The 18,404-nt window shown below is 36.7% G+C and overlaps 1 protein-coding gene across 1 annotated transcript in view; it reads right to left on the reverse strand.

Moving 5' to 3' along the window:
- Positions 1-1,036: 1,036 nt before the first annotated feature.
- LOC106059053 (uncharacterized) overlaps positions 1,037-18,404 on the reverse strand; it is a 29,281-nt gene continuing 11,913 nt past the window's right edge. The window contains exons 7-12 of the mRNA XM_056006421.1: positions 17,966-18,110; positions 16,128-16,270; positions 13,518-13,637; positions 12,191-12,331; positions 10,580-10,691; positions 1,037-4,647 (exon numbers count right to left, since the gene is read on the reverse strand). Of these exons, the coding sequence (XP_055862396.1) occupies positions 2,799-4,647; positions 10,580-10,691; positions 12,191-12,331; positions 13,518-13,637; positions 16,128-16,270; positions 17,966-18,110 (2,510 nt within the window). The 3' untranslated portion in view covers positions 1,037-2,798. The remainder of the gene's footprint in view (positions 4,648-10,579; positions 10,692-12,190; positions 12,332-13,517; positions 13,638-16,127; positions 16,271-17,965; positions 18,111-18,404) is intronic.

Here is an 18,404-nt window from a genome sequence, read left to right on the forward strand (position 1 = left end):
TTATAACCCAGCCCAAATCTCATGAAGGTCAGTAAGGTAAAAGTAATGGTAGTGGGCGTTGAAACTCGAGACCATGACGAAAGTTCAGGGTGAGACCACACGACCAGGCCGCCATCTATGTCTTGAAAACGTAAACAGGATTTTACAAGCTAGAACAGCGGTTCTCAACCTTTTAAGCTCGGCGACCCCATTTTAGAATCCCCCACTCTGCCTCTCCCGGGTCAAAAGATCTTAAAAGGGAGCAAGCTCGACCTGAAAGGACACTTCTGTTAGGGATTGTGTATCTCCGTCAAATACTTCAATCTGCCTTTATCTTGCGACAAGCTTTATTATTGTAATTATAAAGCATTGTACTGTAATTCTGCCCTAATATTTTGGTGTCTATTTCAGTGGACCATTCAATGATCAGTCTTGAGAAATTCAACACTGCATGCAGAGAAACTTTAAAAACAAGAAGATAAGAGGTAGGCTACACGAAGACAGAAAGTTCCCAGCAAGCTGAGGTAGCAAGAGACTGTATTACGCCAAGTAAGGTAGCCACACGGACAGGAAAGGAAATACACATTAAAATAATTATAGTATAGAAAGCTTAAAGAAATAACACACAAAAAAACATGTAAAGTGGATTAAAATTAAATATGATGTAATTCTGCCACGCAATACTAAAAAAAATTTAAAGGTTGAGATACTCGTAATTACATTTGTGTGCATATATGTCAGCTCAAAATCAAGCACAGCTGTTTAAAGAATCCGATTTCATGATGTAGATTGTACTGAATACAGAAAAACAATTCTTTGGGGAGAACATGAAGAATTATGACATTTTATAAGTAGGTTGGGATCGATACGGTTATTATCCTTATGGTCCACAACAAGAGAGGGAAATAGGTCATGTGTAAATTAGGCCTAATAACGACTGGATCTAAATTTAGATCTAAATAATTCATTCATAGAGGCTTCTATACTTTATGTGTTTATTGATATGTATAGAGGTCAAACCTCACCTATTGTAACAACAAACAGAAGCACTAGGATGTCTTAATATATGTAAATCTTTATTTACAAGCGTGAAAGAAAAACATCATAAAATTATGAATTAACTCCATGTAACAAGCAATACAAATCAATAATTTCTTCGTCGTCCTCTTCGTAATTGTCCTTAGAGATGAGTCTAAGACTCTTGGAACTCTAGGCCCTATAGAAGCTTGCCTCTATCTGCCTGTCTGAACAAACGTCTGTCTTGTAAAGATACAAGCAGATGTACATTATTATATATCCGTATTTTATCGATTGCTGGTTTCCCAAGACGCCCGGATTAGAAACGAGGCCAAAATCCGAGCATACCGGGGAAGCTCCCCCATATTACTTCTCTGTACCACATCAGCCGTGCAGGTATGTCTTTGAGGTACGGTATGTGGATAGTGGCATGTTTGTTGGGGCTTTCTTCCAGCCCCGCAAATGCAATAGACTCAGTTCATAGGAACCCCAAAGGTTTTTTTTTTGTTTTTTTTGCTTCCCTATAGACCGTTTCCACCAGAGCGCCACGATGAGGCTGAGAACTAATCATTTCAAAAATCACAAACAGTATATTTGAGCAGATAAACAGAATCTACTGGCTTCTAACAACATCTAAGACTTCTCCTAGGTGATGTATTAAATCTTGAGTCTAAACATTCAGGTACACGATCGTTTGCGGCTTATCACTCGTAATGATGCACACTGTTCTCTACATATTTTATTTCTCATCTCTAGCTTCTCATCAGCTCCGGTACGTGACATTTTGGCACAGCCGTTTTGGCGCCAAAAAGTCCCTAAATTTGTTTAGTAAATGTCATATAAACATAATATACCAACATCTAAATTTGTTTAGTAAATGTCATATAAACATAATATACCCACATCTAAATTTGTTTAGTGAATGTCATATAAACATAATATACCTACATCTAAATGTGTTTAGTAAATGTCATATAAACATAATATACCCACATCTAAATTTGTCTAGTGAATGTCATATAAACATAATATACCCACATCTAGATTTGTTTAGTGAATGTCATATAAACATAATATACCCACATCTAGATTTGTTTAGTGAATGTCATATAAACATAATATACCAACATCTAAATTTGTTTAGTGAATGTCATATAAACATAATATACCCACATCTAGATTTGTTTAGTGAATGTCATATAAACATAATATACCCACATCTAGATTTGTTTAGTGAATGTCATATAAACATAATATATCTACATCTAAATTTGTTTAGTGAATGTCATATAAACATAATATACCTACATCTAAATTTGTTTAGTGAATGTCATATAAACATAATATACCTACATCTAAATTTGTTTAGTGAATGTCATATAAACATAATATACCTACATCTAGATTTGTTTAGTGAATGTCATATAAACATAATATACCTACATCTAGATTTGTTTAGTGAATGTCATATAAAAGTGGTGCCCCTTTCAGAACTTACAATCTATGGATAATGTAAAGGTCATATGTTTTTTTTGACCAACGGTTAACGAGGGTGTCATGTGGCCGGTACAAGGACCAACCCCCTATAGTCTTCTCGACTAATGTCAAGTGCTCGTTAAGGTTGAGTAAAATCAGTAGCTTCATAAAAAAATCCTGAAATTCATGGAGATTCAAACCCGAGACACCACGATCGGAAGTCAGGCCCTTTAACACTCAGCCACCAAGCCACCCCTATACTTTCTTGATGAAATGAAAATGTTTTAGATTCAGATTGTTTAAGAAATCCGAGTTAATATAAACCTTCATTGTTCGCTGTGCTCGGACAAGAGCTGACCAGTCAGAACCAGAGGCACACGCTCCACTGAACTTTCTCTCAAATCGGTAAAACCGCTGTTCACATCCCGGTCAGTCCCGTACTGACCAGAGCCAAGACAGTAAACAGGGTTGCTAGGGACACTACGGTGCTCCTGGCTGACATAACAACCCGTCCATAAGTACTCTGCAATGCCCGCCCCATGTATTGGAGCAGATGACAAAGAGAGATAATCATGATAAGAGAATGTGGAACTTAAAGTGTAGAAAGAGAAAGAGTTACATCCCTCCAAGCTGGTATTATTAACAACAGAGAATGGGCAGTTAGATGAATTAGTGTTCGTTGTCAAATTTGGATTCCTTATGCTCCATCTTATTTCTGCTTCATCTAGTATCTCACCCACTACCACAGAAAAACTATTTGGTAAATTAGAGTAGTCAATATTAGAAGTGGATGGATTTAATAAGCTGCGCCCTAAAGAAATGAAGCTTGCTGTATTCTGTTCCAGAAAAGAATACAACGGATCGGCCGAGCTCAGACTTTGACAAGGAGTTTGTTCTAAATAAACAGAAGGATTTAATAGATGCATATTAAGCAAAGAGCTATGCGCAGAAGAAATGGAAGGATTGGCTATCAAAAGTGTTAATACATTCTTAGTTTCCTCCCGAGCAATGGATTCATGGTTCATCATTGGATCAGGATAGACTTTGTTGTCAAAGGAAACTGATACGTTGGTGACAATCTGACTGATGCGTGTTCCATCAAGAGAATCAAATGAATTCATTGTATGTAGAGATACAGATGGATTCATTGCATGTAGAGATACAGATGGATTTATTATATGTAGGGATACAGATGGATTTATTACATGTAGAACCAGATTTTGAATATTGGAAATGTTCGCGTAGTTTTGAAAACTGGATTTGTCATTAATATCAGAGGGGTTTAAGACAATACAAAAACTCCTGTTACTCAAGACACAGCTGGAGGCTGGGAGATTGATGCTGTGATATTGACTGTCTGTGTTTTGGGAAGGATTTACAAGACAGGAGCTTAACAAAATCTGATTTAAATCTCTTGAACATTGCAAGCAACAAAGCCTTCCTGGTGTCAAGTTTCTGGCGGGGAATGTTTGGGCCCAATGGTAATTAAAAACAAATTCTGAATTATGTTGTTTCACTAAACAGTGTCGACACTTGCTTCCATTATCAAAGTTCCCTTTGGGGGCCAGCAAAAGTGCAACTGGTTTCTCATTGCTGACAGTCACAGGTCTTTGTAACTGCAAGGGAGATAAAAAATCTTTTAACCACATTTTTTTACCAAGAACTCCATTAAAACATTTACAAATGGGGCAGGAGAGGGCCAACATGTCCAGCAGTTTCTGAAGCTCCACGTCTTCGGTTACTTTCAGGTAGTCAAAGAAACGCTGATGTCCGGTCAGCAGAGCTTGTTGACCAGGCAAGACTTCAGTTTTGTGAAGCATCTCCTTCACCAAAGAGTTCTCTTCTACGTGTTTCATAAACATCTCTTTGTACGCACGGAATCTCTCGGGATATACCCTCCAGTTGATCACCATGCCATGCTCGTAGATGGATAATAAAATATTATGACTATCATCGCTCATGTGTTTATTTATACTAGCCCCTAAGTCCACCATGGTTTGAAGGTCACGGTCCATCAAATCAACACCCCTGTATTGGTTTGCGAAATGTCCCAGTAAAAATCTGCAATGAAAAATTCCTAAGTTTATTTTCAGCCTGTAGTCGTTGTTCTTGTAAATGGTTTTCAGGATTTCTTCCGCCTTTAGAGCTAAGTTGTACGCTTCCTCAAACTTTCCACTGCAAGTAAAAACAAGAAAAACTTAAAAAAAAAAAACATAAAAAAAAACAAGGTTACAAAAGACAGTTTGTGTGGAAACACAAACTCAAAATCGGCCCCCGAAGCAGTCCACCCAGGCAGGCTTCAATATTTTCAGAAAGAACATCCAAATGAAATTATATCAAAGACAAATGAGAGATAAGAATGGAGAAAGAAGGTTAACAGATCTTGTGTAGTGCCCCAACGGTCCCGCAGATCAAAGGATAGGTGTAAGTGAATGTAAAGTTAGATGTGAACCTGGCCTAACTAGTTCCCCTTTTAGACCTTGTGGTCTATAGGACAGATGATGTAAAGTTCATCTGTTTTTGTGACATACGGTTAGCGAGGGTGTCATGTAGCCAGCACAACGACCAACCGCCTATACTTTTCCCCAACTAATGTCAGGTACCCGTTAGAGCTGAGTGGACTCAGAGGCGCCCAAAGATTCCAAAGTTAAAAATCCCAGTCTTCACCTGGATTCGAACCCGGGACCCCCGGTTCGGAAGCCAAGCGCTTTACCGCTCAGCCACCGCGCCTCCCCTGGCCTAACTGATGTCTTGTATTTGATCTAATTGTTTTGAAAAGGCTCAATCTCTTATTCGAATCCTCAAAAAAAAAAAAAATCCGCAATAAAAAAATGTTCAGAAAAATAAAGTTTATAAGATTACTATTCATTTTAAATTAGGTCTAACTTTTAATGCATACTAATTAGCTTTTTCTCTTTAAAAAACTGCTTGCATAACTGATTTTAAAAATTAGATTTTTCGCCCTCAGAAAAAAAAAAAGTAGCCGTTGCATCAGAACTTTGAATGGTCTAAAATATTGTGATGTCGGATTTTCAATATCTTTTCTAGTTTACGAGATCTAAACGGGACAGACGGACAGACGGTCAGACGGACAGACGGACAGACATTTCGCACAAAACTAATAGCGTCTTTTCCCCTTTCGGAGGCCGCTAAAAAAGACAATACCTCCATTATGAAACATGAAATAAATACAATATTTTTAAAATAAATTTAATTAATTTTTAGCGGCCCCCGTAAGGGAAAAAAGCCGCTATTAGGTTTGTGCAAAATGTCCGTCTGTCCGTCTGTCACACTCAGATCTCGAAAACTAGAAGAGATATGAAAAATATTATTTCATCATTAAATCCGGCTTGAAAAGTTTAGGTGCAACGGCTACTTTTGGTTTTCTAAAAGCAAACCGTTTAATTTATAAAATTAATTATGCAAGCGATTTTTTCATAAAAATACACCAATTCTAAAACAATTACGTAAATGTAAGGGAGGCAATGTTACAATATGCTAACAAAGATGGACAATTTTTGTGTATTTTCAGTATCACTAAGTCAAATATATTTTTAAAATGTACAGGAAATGTTTACAACAAATACAAATAATAGTTAAAGACGTTTTTTCTGGTCAACTAGCTGCTAAAATTAAAAGAAAACATTTCTGTTTGTTTATAAAGGCTAATAATGCACTTTGTATGTAAATATCACGCACATTTTTTTAAATGGACTTTTTATGCAGCGATTTTCGTGCAGTAGCGTAACGTTGCAACATGATCAGGTGCTAAACCAATTCCTTAAACTTTTTTTAAAAATCAGATTTTATTTATTTTTTGTTTAGTGCCCCCATCCGAATAAAAGAAGCTTATTTTTGTGCGTTTTGTCTGTTGGTCGGTCTGTCCGTCACGATTAGATTTAAAAAACTAGAACTCTAAAAGCTATTGAAAATCTGATTTACCCTTTAATGTTCCTCCCATAACATCTCAATAGTTTTAAGTATCTAAAATTGATTGTTTCGGATTTTTTTGTGCAAAACTAATCAACGCCAACAAATGTTTGTTTGCTCTTCTAACTTATATTACATTCAATTTCCATGCTTAAACGTTGCAAAAACACATTATCAATAATATGTTGTTCCGTTTTTTATGTAAATAGCATATTAATGCTAAATCATTATCTCTATACTGACTTATATTTCATTAAGTGTAAAAATGTTCCGGATATTGTTTTATAAAACATGAATTATGCCTAATGATTGTTTGAAATCGCATAAGGCTTTTAAAAAAAGTAATTTACTAGAATTGATTACTGAAAATTACTTTTTAGACATTTAATTTTCTTGTAAAACATAACATAGAAGTTTTGTAATCGATAAAGAAAGTTCCGGATTTTGTTTCTTACAAATCGTCGCCAGAAATTTCCGAATTTATTTAAAAATCTACTAACGCCAAATAATTGTTTGAACTCCCTCTTCTAATTAATAAACAAATAATCTTCTCATTTACGAAATAATGTTTTTACGGATTTTTATGAAAAATATTTTAACTCACTACTCTCTTACAGTACATTTAACTTTCTACCTAAAACATAAAAAAATCTAATTATCGTTAATATTATGTTCCAATTTTTAAGGAAAACAGAATCCAAACACCAAAGTAAGGTATGAAAATCTCTCCACGTGGCTGTAGTACATCTAATTTTTATACGAGACCATCCAAAAAATTAAATTAACGGGTATTACATTTATCTGAAATTCTCTTTTTCTTTTACTATTTATACAAACATCCGGAACAATCTATTATATAAACTTTTCAATTGTGTTCATACCTAAAAATTATTGCGATGTTTTGAAACGTAAAATAAAGGTTAATCAATTTTTAATAACTTTTAGTTGTTTTTTTTATATCAAGATAACGGACAGACCGACTGACAGACAAAACGCAAAAACAATGTGGCTTTGATCCTTTTTAAATAATATCTATTAGAACTCAGTGCACCAATGTCTATGAACCCTCGTTAAATATCTCGTGTAAATAAAGACATTTTTTTTTATGGTACCGGTACTAGCCTATTGTGAGGTAATGGAATTTTTTTTCTTTGACGTCATATGAATGGACTCTTTAAATGTAATGTTAAAAGAACGCACTCGGTGCACCAATGTCTATTATCCCTCGAAAAAATTGCTTGTATTAATGAAAACATATTTTAGTCTAACTAAGCCGTGTGACGTAGTGTTTTTTTTTCCTTTGACGTCACATGGAATGAATTCTTTAAATGAAATGCTAAAAGAACGCACTCGGTGCACCAATGTCTATGAACACTCGAGAAATGGCTCGTGTTGATAAAGGTGATTTTTAGTCTAGCTAGGCCTTGTGACGTAGTGTTTTTTTTTCCTTTGACGTCATATGGAATGAATTCTTTAAATGAAATGCTAAAAGAACGCACTCGGTGCACCAATGTCTATTATCCCTCGAAAAAATTGCTTGTATTAATGAAAACATATTTTAGTCTAACTAAGCCGTGTGACGTAGTGTTTTTTTTTCCTTTGACGTCACATGGAATGAATTCTTTAAATGAAATGCTAAAAGAACGCACTCGGTGCACCAATGTCTATGAACACTCGAGAAATGGCTCGTGTTGATAAAGGTGATTTTTAGTCTAGCTAGGCCTTGTGACGTAGTGTTTTTTTTTCCTTTGACGTCATATGGAATGAATTCTTTAAATGAAATGCTAAAAGAACGCACTCGGTGCACCAATGTCTATGAACACTCGAGAAATGGCTCGTGTTGATAAAGGTGATTTTTAGTCTAGCTAGGCCTTGTGACGTAGTGTTTTTTTTCCCTCTGACGTTATATGGAATTAATTCTTCAAATGAAATGAAAAAAGAACTCGGTATAGTAATGTTTATTAAGCCTCGTTATGTGACTCGGGTTTAAAAAAGGAATGATATCTTGATTTAGATCTAATCTAGATTTTTTAAACTAGATCTAGATTTTTATTACAGTATATCTAGATCTGGATTTATATTCTAATTAAAATTATTTTAGAGTCTAGATCTAGAATTTCTAGATCTAGTTTAGACTAAAATAGACTAGATTAAGATGTAGAATTTCAATTTCTAAACTTAAAGTGTAAAAAAAAAGTGTAGATTTTCATTTCCAAACGTTTTGATCAATATTGTAATGTTTTAATATACTAAAACTAATCTACTATTTTTTTATTAAATTTAAATTTAAATTTACGGCAAATGAATCTTTGAAACATTATTACTTTTGACCATCGGATGGCTGCCTGGTCGTGCGGTTTGCGCGCTGGACTGTCGTTCAGATTTATGGATGGCCCAGGGTTCAAACCCTGCCCGCTCCCATCCCCCGTCGTCCTGCGGGAGGTTTGGACTAGGAAGTAATTATCTTCAACTCTGAAGGAACATCCGAAACGTGTAAAACATTTTACATCAAAATTAAATCACCTCTTGAATATTATTTGCGAATATGCAGATCCGACAGGGATCCGACTTCGACGGGGGCCGCCTCTGAGTTTGTGTAACACAAACTCTCTTTGTAATCTTGTTTTATTAGCTCTAATTGGGTATAGAAAGCAAGATGTTTATACCTTCAGCTTCTTCATCGAATGATTCTACCAATTATGGCAGAGGGCATTGTATAAGAAACCAAATATTTATTGGAACCTCTGTAGATCTCTTTTAGATTCTAGAATCTAGACGTTATCTATATTAGATTTGCGTAAAAATATAAGTAAAGCTTAGATACTCTATCAATAAGCTAAAAGCAACTTTAAATTAATAAACAACTTTTGTTGTTTTTTCTTTAATAATTCCAATGATATAGATCTAGGCCTTTAAATCTAGACTTAGAAGATAATGCGTAAAATTTTCCTGAACATTAATTTATTATACTCTTGAATCATTAATGCCTTACATTCAGAAAGTCCCGATGGTTCTTTCAAAACATATGTTGGCTCTAGATCTAAGTCTAGTACTCAAGCCAAATTTAATTTTTTTTTTACTTCAAAAATTATAACGGTCAAACTAGAGTTTTTCCTAAGTGGCCAACGAGATAGTTATTCTTTTCTCAGCAATATAGATCAACTGTTACATTTCTAGTTAATACGTTACAGCTATTTTTTGAGGTCAGCGTTCAGGTTTCGCCCACCCGACTTCAGTGAAATTATGCATTGAATAGAGGTATAGTAACAAAAGACATGTACATCTTTATTTTATACAAAGATCACATTTAAATGATAACATTCACGAAACCTTTGAAAATGTGTACAATAAAAACAAATTACCAGCATTAGCCTTCAAGTATTAAACCTTTACGAGTTAAAATTAGAAGTAGTTAAGTTATGTAGCTTTACAAAGTGACTAGAAAACTAACAATCATTTCAATAAGTTTTAATACGGTGGCAGGACCGCACTACAAACAGCGATGTCCTTGCGAACGCCGTAATGGACAGTATAGAGGGACTTCTTATGGACCGACAGTTACGCTGGACTGGGCACGTATCCCGAACGTATGCCAAAGGCAGTCTTTTTTGGTGAGCTAAAAGGTGGTCGACGTTACAGAGGCGCCCCACGGAAACGTTACAAAGACCAGCTTAGGCGTTAACGTTCCTTGGCTGACATAGAAGAGAGCACTTGGCTGCATGCGGCGTCGGAACGAGACAGCTGGAGGTCACTCACGAAGGCCGTGGGATACACATTTGAGACCAAAAGAAAATCTGCTGCCGATGACAAACGCAGACGACGAAAAGAAAATCTAAATCGACCACCTGCGGACAATGATTATGCTGGCAAAATATGTAGGTCACAGCTGGGGCTGCGCAGCCACGGGAAATACTGTATTCCTCAATAATCTTCAGACTCGACGACAAGCCTTATATATAATTTAAAGATGTAAAAATTAAATATCAAAAACAAAATAATCCAATTGATTCCGTTTTGATGATTAGAAAACGTAAATTATTCCATTAAGTTAAATAAAAACATGAATTGGTAAGAGAATAATAGACTAAAACAAAACAGAATTATCATTTCTTATCATTTACAAGAATTTGCAGTTAGCTTTTTTTTGAAAATAATGTAATGATTTCGAAGCACTCACAGCTTGATCTTAATGTCCGACAAGCTGGCCAGGGTCAAGGCTGTATTGTAATGGTACCAACAACCTTCTCGCAATATTGTAAGAGCCTTCTGAAGATCGCCTTCAGCACCAACTGAAATCAGAGCAAATACTATGTAGCAGACCAGTGGTTCCCAAACTTTTTTTCTTAACGGAACACTTCGCACATTCTGGGTATTTACTGGAACACTCTGTTTATTTTTTAAGTGAGGTTAATTCACAGGTGGTAATTATTCCAGTAGTTCGCGGAACACTAGGGTTTAGCGAACACAGGTTTGGAAATACCGCTTTGCATTGTGACTATTAGTTTATAACTAAAAACATGGTCGAAATCTAAATTTAGAACAACAATTGCATTTACTTATCAGTGGTTTTCATGCCTCATATAAACAGGGACAATATGTTGCCAAATTTACGTTTTTTTTTTTATTTCACTGCCCAATCTTATCTCATCCGTCCCTTGATTTTCGTATTACGTGTGCTGTGAGAGTTGGCCGAACTGAAGTCCTCTACTCTTTCCACAGCAGAATTATTAAACGAGGCAGGCCTATTCATTCAGGTTGTTCAGCTCACTTTTTATTTGGTATTCTGTTAAAGCTGGATTGTGTATCCTCGAGAAATTAAAGGCTACAAACCGGAAAGGACAGTGCCACAGGCCAATCAAGTAAAAATATTTTACTATGACAAACATAAAGAAAACAAAACTGCACTTAAAACACGGAGTGGTGTTCTATGTCAACAGACTCTCTTCATAGAGTCAAGAGGCAGGAGCACCTATTGCACTGAACACAGCATTAAGTTTGAGTGACTTTATACAGGTGATTATAAACTTGGCACATGAACTACGAGTCTACGTTAACAATTCATATTTTAACCTTTTCAGACTTTACGAAAATGTTGGTGCGTTTTTATAACAATTGTTTATTATCTCAAGCTTGATGAGGTCATAATAGGGTTTATGACATTTTCTTCCCAAAAAATAATTCACAAAACGAACCTCACCAACAGCTACTTGATTCATGTTTTGTAAGGTACAACAAAAAATAATCGTGTAAAGTCTCCTATAACTTCATAAAGTTCCCCTTTCAGACCTTGTGGGCAGATGATGTAAAGGTCATCTGTTTCTGTGGCCTACGGTTAACGAGGGTGTCATGTAGCCAGCACAACGACCAACCGCCTTTACTTTTCCCCAACTAATGTCAGGTGCCCATTAAAGCTGGGTGAACTCAGAGGCGCCCTAAGATCCCAAAATTAAAAATCCTAGTCTTCACCAGGATTCGAACCAGGAGCCCCGGTTTGGAATCCAAGCGATTTACAGCTCAGCCACCGCGCCCCCTCCTATCGCTTCATACTTAAGGATTAATTTCCCTTTTGGTATTAAAAAATAATTACTACTAATTCATTGACTAATTGATTTTTTTTTCTTTTATTGATTCATGTTTTTTTTAAGGCACAACAAAATAATTCTGTAAAGTTTCAACTTGATCCAAGAATGGATGTGGTAAAAATAACATTTCCAAAATGTGTACAAGACAGACAGACAGAGTTGATATTAGCTTTGTAAATATGTGAGGGTGTAAAAGAAGTGTGTACCTAAATCTCCTAAACTAAGTTTGATCATAGCAACATTGTTCAGCGTGACCACCATCAACTGGGGGTTGATCTTCACCAGCATAGAGCGGTGTTGTAATGACTTGGTGTACCATTTGAGTGCCTCTTTCAGATCCTTGTAACCTAAGAGAAACAGACATTGTACATTAGGAAACGAGCACAGAGAAAACTTAGAGCAGTGAGATTTATAACAAACAAATATTCACACATGACTAAACCACTAGTAAAATCACTAAATTTAGAGACACTTCTCGGCAGAAGACTAAAATGTAGTGTGGGACAAAAAATTTAAACACTAAAAATAAGATTTCTCTTCGAGTCCGAAGATTAATGAGGAATGCAGTATTTCCTGTGGCAACACAGCCCCAACTGTGACCTACATATTTAGCCACGTGCAACGCAGGCATAACCATTGTCAGCCGGTGGTCGATTTAGATTTTCTTTTCGCCGTCTACGTCTTCCCTCGGCAGCAGATTTTCTTTTGGTCTCAAATGTGTATCCCGCGGCCATTGTAAGCGACCTCCACCTGTCTCGTTCTGAATCCGCCTGCTACCAGATGCTCTCTTCTATGTCAGTTAAAACACTTAATCATAACTTACACATAGAAGAGCAAAATCCAATAGAACACCAAGAAAGAACATGGTGATAAAATAAAAGCACGCGATAAAGGGACATTTCTTATTGCATATGCTGGGACTAATACCTACAAGTGCTCTTACTTCTTCAGTGCCTTTTATGAGAGCACCGAACGTGATGTCAGGAAAACTAATTAGCACATGGATACGAGTAGAACGTAATTATCTTCCTTTTTTTTTATGGAATGTCTGTCATTTTTAAGATAAATTGGTCTTTCTATTGGGTCTCAATTGTGTGTCCCGCAGCCTTTATGAGAGCTCTCCAGTATCATAATTAGAAGCCTAACAGGACACGTACTAAGCTGACCTACCTCTCTGTAATGCCAGGCCAATGTTTGACCTACCTCTCTGTAATGCAAGGCCAATGTTTGACCTACCTCTCTGTAATGCAAGGCCAATGTTTGACCTACCTCTCTGTAATGCAAGCCCAATGATTGACCTACCTCTCTGTAATGCAAGGCCAATATTTGACCTACCTCTCTGTAATGCAAGGCCAGTGTTTGACCTACCTCTCTGTAATGCAAGGCCAATGTTTGACCTACCTCTCTGTAATGCAAGGCCAATGTTTGACCTACCTCTCTATAATGCAAGGCCAATGTTTGACCTACCTCTCTGTAATGCAAGGCCAATGTTTGACCTACCTCTCTGTAATGCAAGGCCAATGTTTGACCTACCTCTCTGTAATGCAAGGCCAATGTTATTCAACAAAACATCGAGGTCAGGATGATAGTCAATTCTGTCGTGAATGTTTGAGCTTAGAGCTAAGAGTTGTTTCAATGCTGTTTCATTGTCGCCTTGAAAAACAAAAAACAAAACAAGCCAAATAAAAAGAAAGCTAATATTAATATGTATCAATCAGTTTGGATCAGTCATGTAATTAAATGTGTAATAGACCTAGACTAACAATAATAAATCTGTGAGATTAGATAGAAATATTTTTTTTACCAATTATTTTTGCTTTGAGCAATTTCATGCTTTTAACTTTTTCAATGCGCTATGATCCTATCACTTGCCGAGACCAGTTGGATAGGGTGAGAAAGAACTGGGTCTCTGGGCGATCGCTTTTTAAATGTATTTTCTTTTTTTAAAAAGGGAACGACTTGAATTCAAACTTGTGGTCTAAAGCCTTCTCAAGCCAACGCGGTAACCACTCTGCTAGCGAACAGTCAATGAACATGGAAGTTGGTATCTATTGTTTCTATTTCATGTTTGTGTTCGCTAAGCCTAAGATGGCAGCCTAATATAAAGGGGATCAATTCAGTTCATACCAAAACTTCAGTCAAAGCTATTTCTTTCCCTTGTTTGAAATACCAAGCAAAGTAATTTATTACCAATAGTTTTATTGATTTTTGTGTTGTCAGGTAAAAGAAATAATTATGTAAATTTCATCTTGATCCAAGATTAGGTGTCGGAGAAATAACGTGTACAAACTTCAGTCCTGACAGACAGAGTGAGTTGATATAAGCTTTGTAAAAACCAAACAGAACTTAGGTGTCTATGTTTTTCAATATAAAGTCTAACTATTCGTTATTTATAGCTAATAAAAGTAAAGTTTTTCCTTGCAGACCTGTTTCTATGGTAACGACTTGCCGCCTTTACTTTCCCCAACTAAGTCAGGTACCCATTCAAGACTCAGGTGTACCCTAAAAATCCCGAAATTCAAAATCCCAGGCTTTACCGAGATTCGAACCTAGTATCCTAGGTTCGGAAGCCAATCGCTTAACCACTCAGCCACCGTGCTTCCATGAAGCTGTATTTTTAAAAAAATTAATGTTAAAACAAGGAGAAGGGAAACTGACATTATTACAGTATAGCGGGGACGTCAAGGCAGCAGCAATTAAAGTTGGCAGCCTGATACCAGGGCCGGATTTAGGAGAGAGCAAGCGGGGCTACTGCCCCGGAGCCTCCACAAAAGAGGGGCCCCCACCAACAGAGAAATAAAATGTCCGAATTTTCACGGGTCAACACCTTGTACGTTTATTTTCTAAACATTTGTTTTCGCATTTTACCGACAACACTGTCGTGGTTAGGAAGTGACCATTTAGTAGCGTGCTAGTAATCTATAACTAGAGCTCAGGATATACTGCTGTGCTTCATACCAGGTCCATACTCTCCACTAAATCCAAAATATACATTTTTGTGGGCCTAATATATGTTAATAAATGTTTTAAAATATATATATATTGTTACGATCCTCTCTCCTAATCAGGCCTTCTGTAAACACTGCTAAACACAACACAACACATCAAGAACTTGACAACAAGGCTCCAAATAATCTGGTACTTTATTAAGGGTCAAATAAAACAGCCAATATGACACAATTGGCAACACAATCAACTACTACTACCGTACTGAACTCTACTGTCTCTATTTCATCCTGGACTCGTACAGAACACTTGAGGACTCGACCAGGACCGACTTCATGGCTGACTAACAGTCCTGGTCTCAACGCTCTCCGGTCTTGAACTGCCGCTTTCTTACAAACTGTGTCACTCGTACCGCAGGCTTTCGATCACATGGCCATAACATTGGTCATATTTGCGTGTAATCGTGTATTCGTAGTACTGTCCCTTGTCCATGGCCCCGCTGACCTGAGTGATTCACGTGGGTGTCAGCTGAGCCTATAGTTAACCCTTTTGCGCCGCCAATAGGGTCGTAACAATATTAAACTTAGAAGTACTCTATTTCTTTTTTCTAAAATATAGCTGTTAGATGTAAGTATTATTATTATGTTAGAAATGAACGAGTAGTCATTCTCTGGCGCTGCCAGGGTCGAGTTTCGCTAAAGAGAAACAAAATTCATCGTAGTCCCTTTAACAGTTTCCACTGAGGAATTTTCTGGTGATGTGGCAGGTCTGCCGCAGTACCGCCCTCTGACAGGCAACGAAGATGTTCCTAGGAATGTTAAGGGCCTTGAAGGTGTCTGTGAGGTCAGTTGTTATTACCCCCTCGGTTGATATAACAATGGGGTCTATTGTTATTTTGGACAATTTCCATAGACGCTTAATCTCCAAGCCTAGGTTCCCATATTTTCTTTGTTTTTCTATCTCAGTTTTTCTTAAATTATGAGACAGTGGTACGGCGATATCGATAATGGTAGCGGTTTTTTCTTTTTTAATTCGACAAAATCTAAGGGCGTCCACAAAAATCCATCCCCGGGGCACCCAATTACTTAAATCCGGCTCTTCAGGCTGGTCATGTGGTATGTGCTTTGAAATTTGTTACTGCAGGTGTTTTGGACTGAGACATTACAATCTTCATTTAAACCTAGAGGTCAAGGTTACCTGTAAATATCATGGGAATAGTCTCATAGATTTCTCCAATGACGTCATCCTCCTCGGCTTGCAGAAACGAAAAAGAAAGAATTTCGTAGTCGTCTGGAGACATTGGAAGGAATCCCTGCACCGCTTTGGCTTTCTCGAAATATCTGATTACAATAAGTGTATTATTAGTAACAACATTTGTTTTCAATGGTTGCTTGTTACAAAGAATATTTTCACTTTTTTAATTCATTTTAAAAAACTAATTCTAAGTTTTTAGCGTCCTCTTTTCAGATCTTGTGGTATATAGAATGGATGATGTAAAGGTCATTGCAGAAGTCGATGGAATGCATCAATGCAGAAAAATAAAAAAAATTATGACCAATATTCAACAGGGCTTTAAAAATGACATTACTGGAGGCGAAAATATGACTAGTGTCAGTAGTTTTAAATACCTTGAAACTATAGTTTTAGATGAAGGAACAAATCCTGAGCTACTGGCTAGAATAGCACAGTCCACAACAATCTGGAAAGACTGAAATCAGAATGATGTGCTCCTTGCTCACGTCCACGTGCGTATATGCTCACGTATCTTGGATGCTAGCTGCAGAATCTGCAGAAAGGAGAATCTTGTCAATGGAATGGAGATGCCTTAGAAGGATCCTCAGAAGGACCGCTTCCCAAACGAAGAGATTAGAGACAGGATCACAACGGCAATAAGGCTTCACGATGACCTGCTAACTACTGTCGAAAAAAGCAAAGTAAAACTTTATGGCCATTTCACCATGTCCTCAGAACTCGCTAAGAACTTTGTTTGAGGGAACAGAACCAGGAAAATGAAGAAGAGGCAGACAGAGAAAGCGATTGGATGACAAAATAAAATGAACTGGCCTGTCATCGAAAGAGGCAAAAGACATGATCGAAGTGGAGAAAGACTGTAGACGGATCATGTGTGGTGCCTCAACGATTCAACAGATTAAGGGATAGGTGAATGTGTAAAGGTATGTTATTAGACTGCATAAGTCAAGTAGTTTGGTGTCAAGTCAAATTATAGAAAGTCAATGTGGAATCTTAACCAGGGCCGGACTTAGGCCACTGCAACATATGCGGCCGCAGTGGGCTCTGCACTTTCATAGGCCCGGCGCGAATTCTAGGTGTAAAGTATTAAAATAAACCATTTTAACTTAACTTAAAGGGTTTCTGGAATTGTCCTGAAATTGTAAAATATAGGAACAAGTCATGAAAATCTCCTGAAATTATTAAAAATCTCCTGAAAACTGATGAAAATCTCAAAATCTAAAAAGCAGATCTTAATGTTTATCGGCTTTTTGTTGAAAAACTACTATCTGTTGTAGATGGCTCGTAAAGCTTATTTGCCAGTGATTTGGTATTTGTAAAGTATGAATAAAATGCAAAGACGAATTTATTTTCTAATACAAAATCTTAATTATTTTCACTTATTATCCTTATCACTACCCAGAATAGGCCCCTCGCAATCCGTTTCGCATAGGGCCCCGCAATCTGAAGGACCGGCCCTGATCTTAACAGATCAATATGGAATATTAACAAGTCAATTTGGAATCTTAACAAGTCAATGTGGAATCTTAACAAGTCAATGTGGAATGTTAACAAGTCAATGTGGAATCTTAACAATTGAATGTGGAATCTTAACAAGTCAATGTGGAATCTTAACAATTGAATGTGGAATCTTAACAATTGAATGTGGAATCTGAACAAGTCAATGTGGAATGTTAACATGTCAATGTCCTCTGTTTGCACCAAGTAACCCGTCTCGCTATACTTCGTCACGAGTCTGATTATAAAATTGTTAATTTCTCTTAAAGCAACAGAAAACTATTTACTTTGTCGACTCCGGATATCTTGAAATTCTGTAAAGGATGATTGCTTTGCGTCTCAGAGTCCACTTGTAGAAGAATGTTGGACCATAAACTTTGAGCGTGTCTAGGGCAGAGTTCAAGTACTCCAAGGCTAATGGGAAATCAATTCCTGACAAGCCAAACAGAAAAAATATATATCCTTATTAAAAGAAAAACAAAGCTTATCTAAAGGGAAAGAACTCCGTCCTTAAAACTTTATCTACCAATAATGTTCACGTTATTTCCCTTATTCGATATCAAACAAAATAATTAATTACCAATAATTACTTGACTAATTGAGTTTTTTTGTTTATTGATTTATTTTTGTTGAATACAATAAATAATTGTTTTAAGTATCAACTTGTGTGAGAATTAGCGTTTACAATTATTTAAGGGGACTAAACCCAACAAATTTTGCCATGTC

The sequence above is a fragment of the Biomphalaria glabrata genome, chromosome 12 (genome assembly GCF_947242115.1).
Source record: "Biomphalaria glabrata chromosome 12, xgBioGlab47.1, whole genome shotgun sequence".
Taxonomy (NCBI): Eukaryota; Metazoa; Mollusca; class Gastropoda; family Planorbidae; genus Biomphalaria; species Biomphalaria glabrata.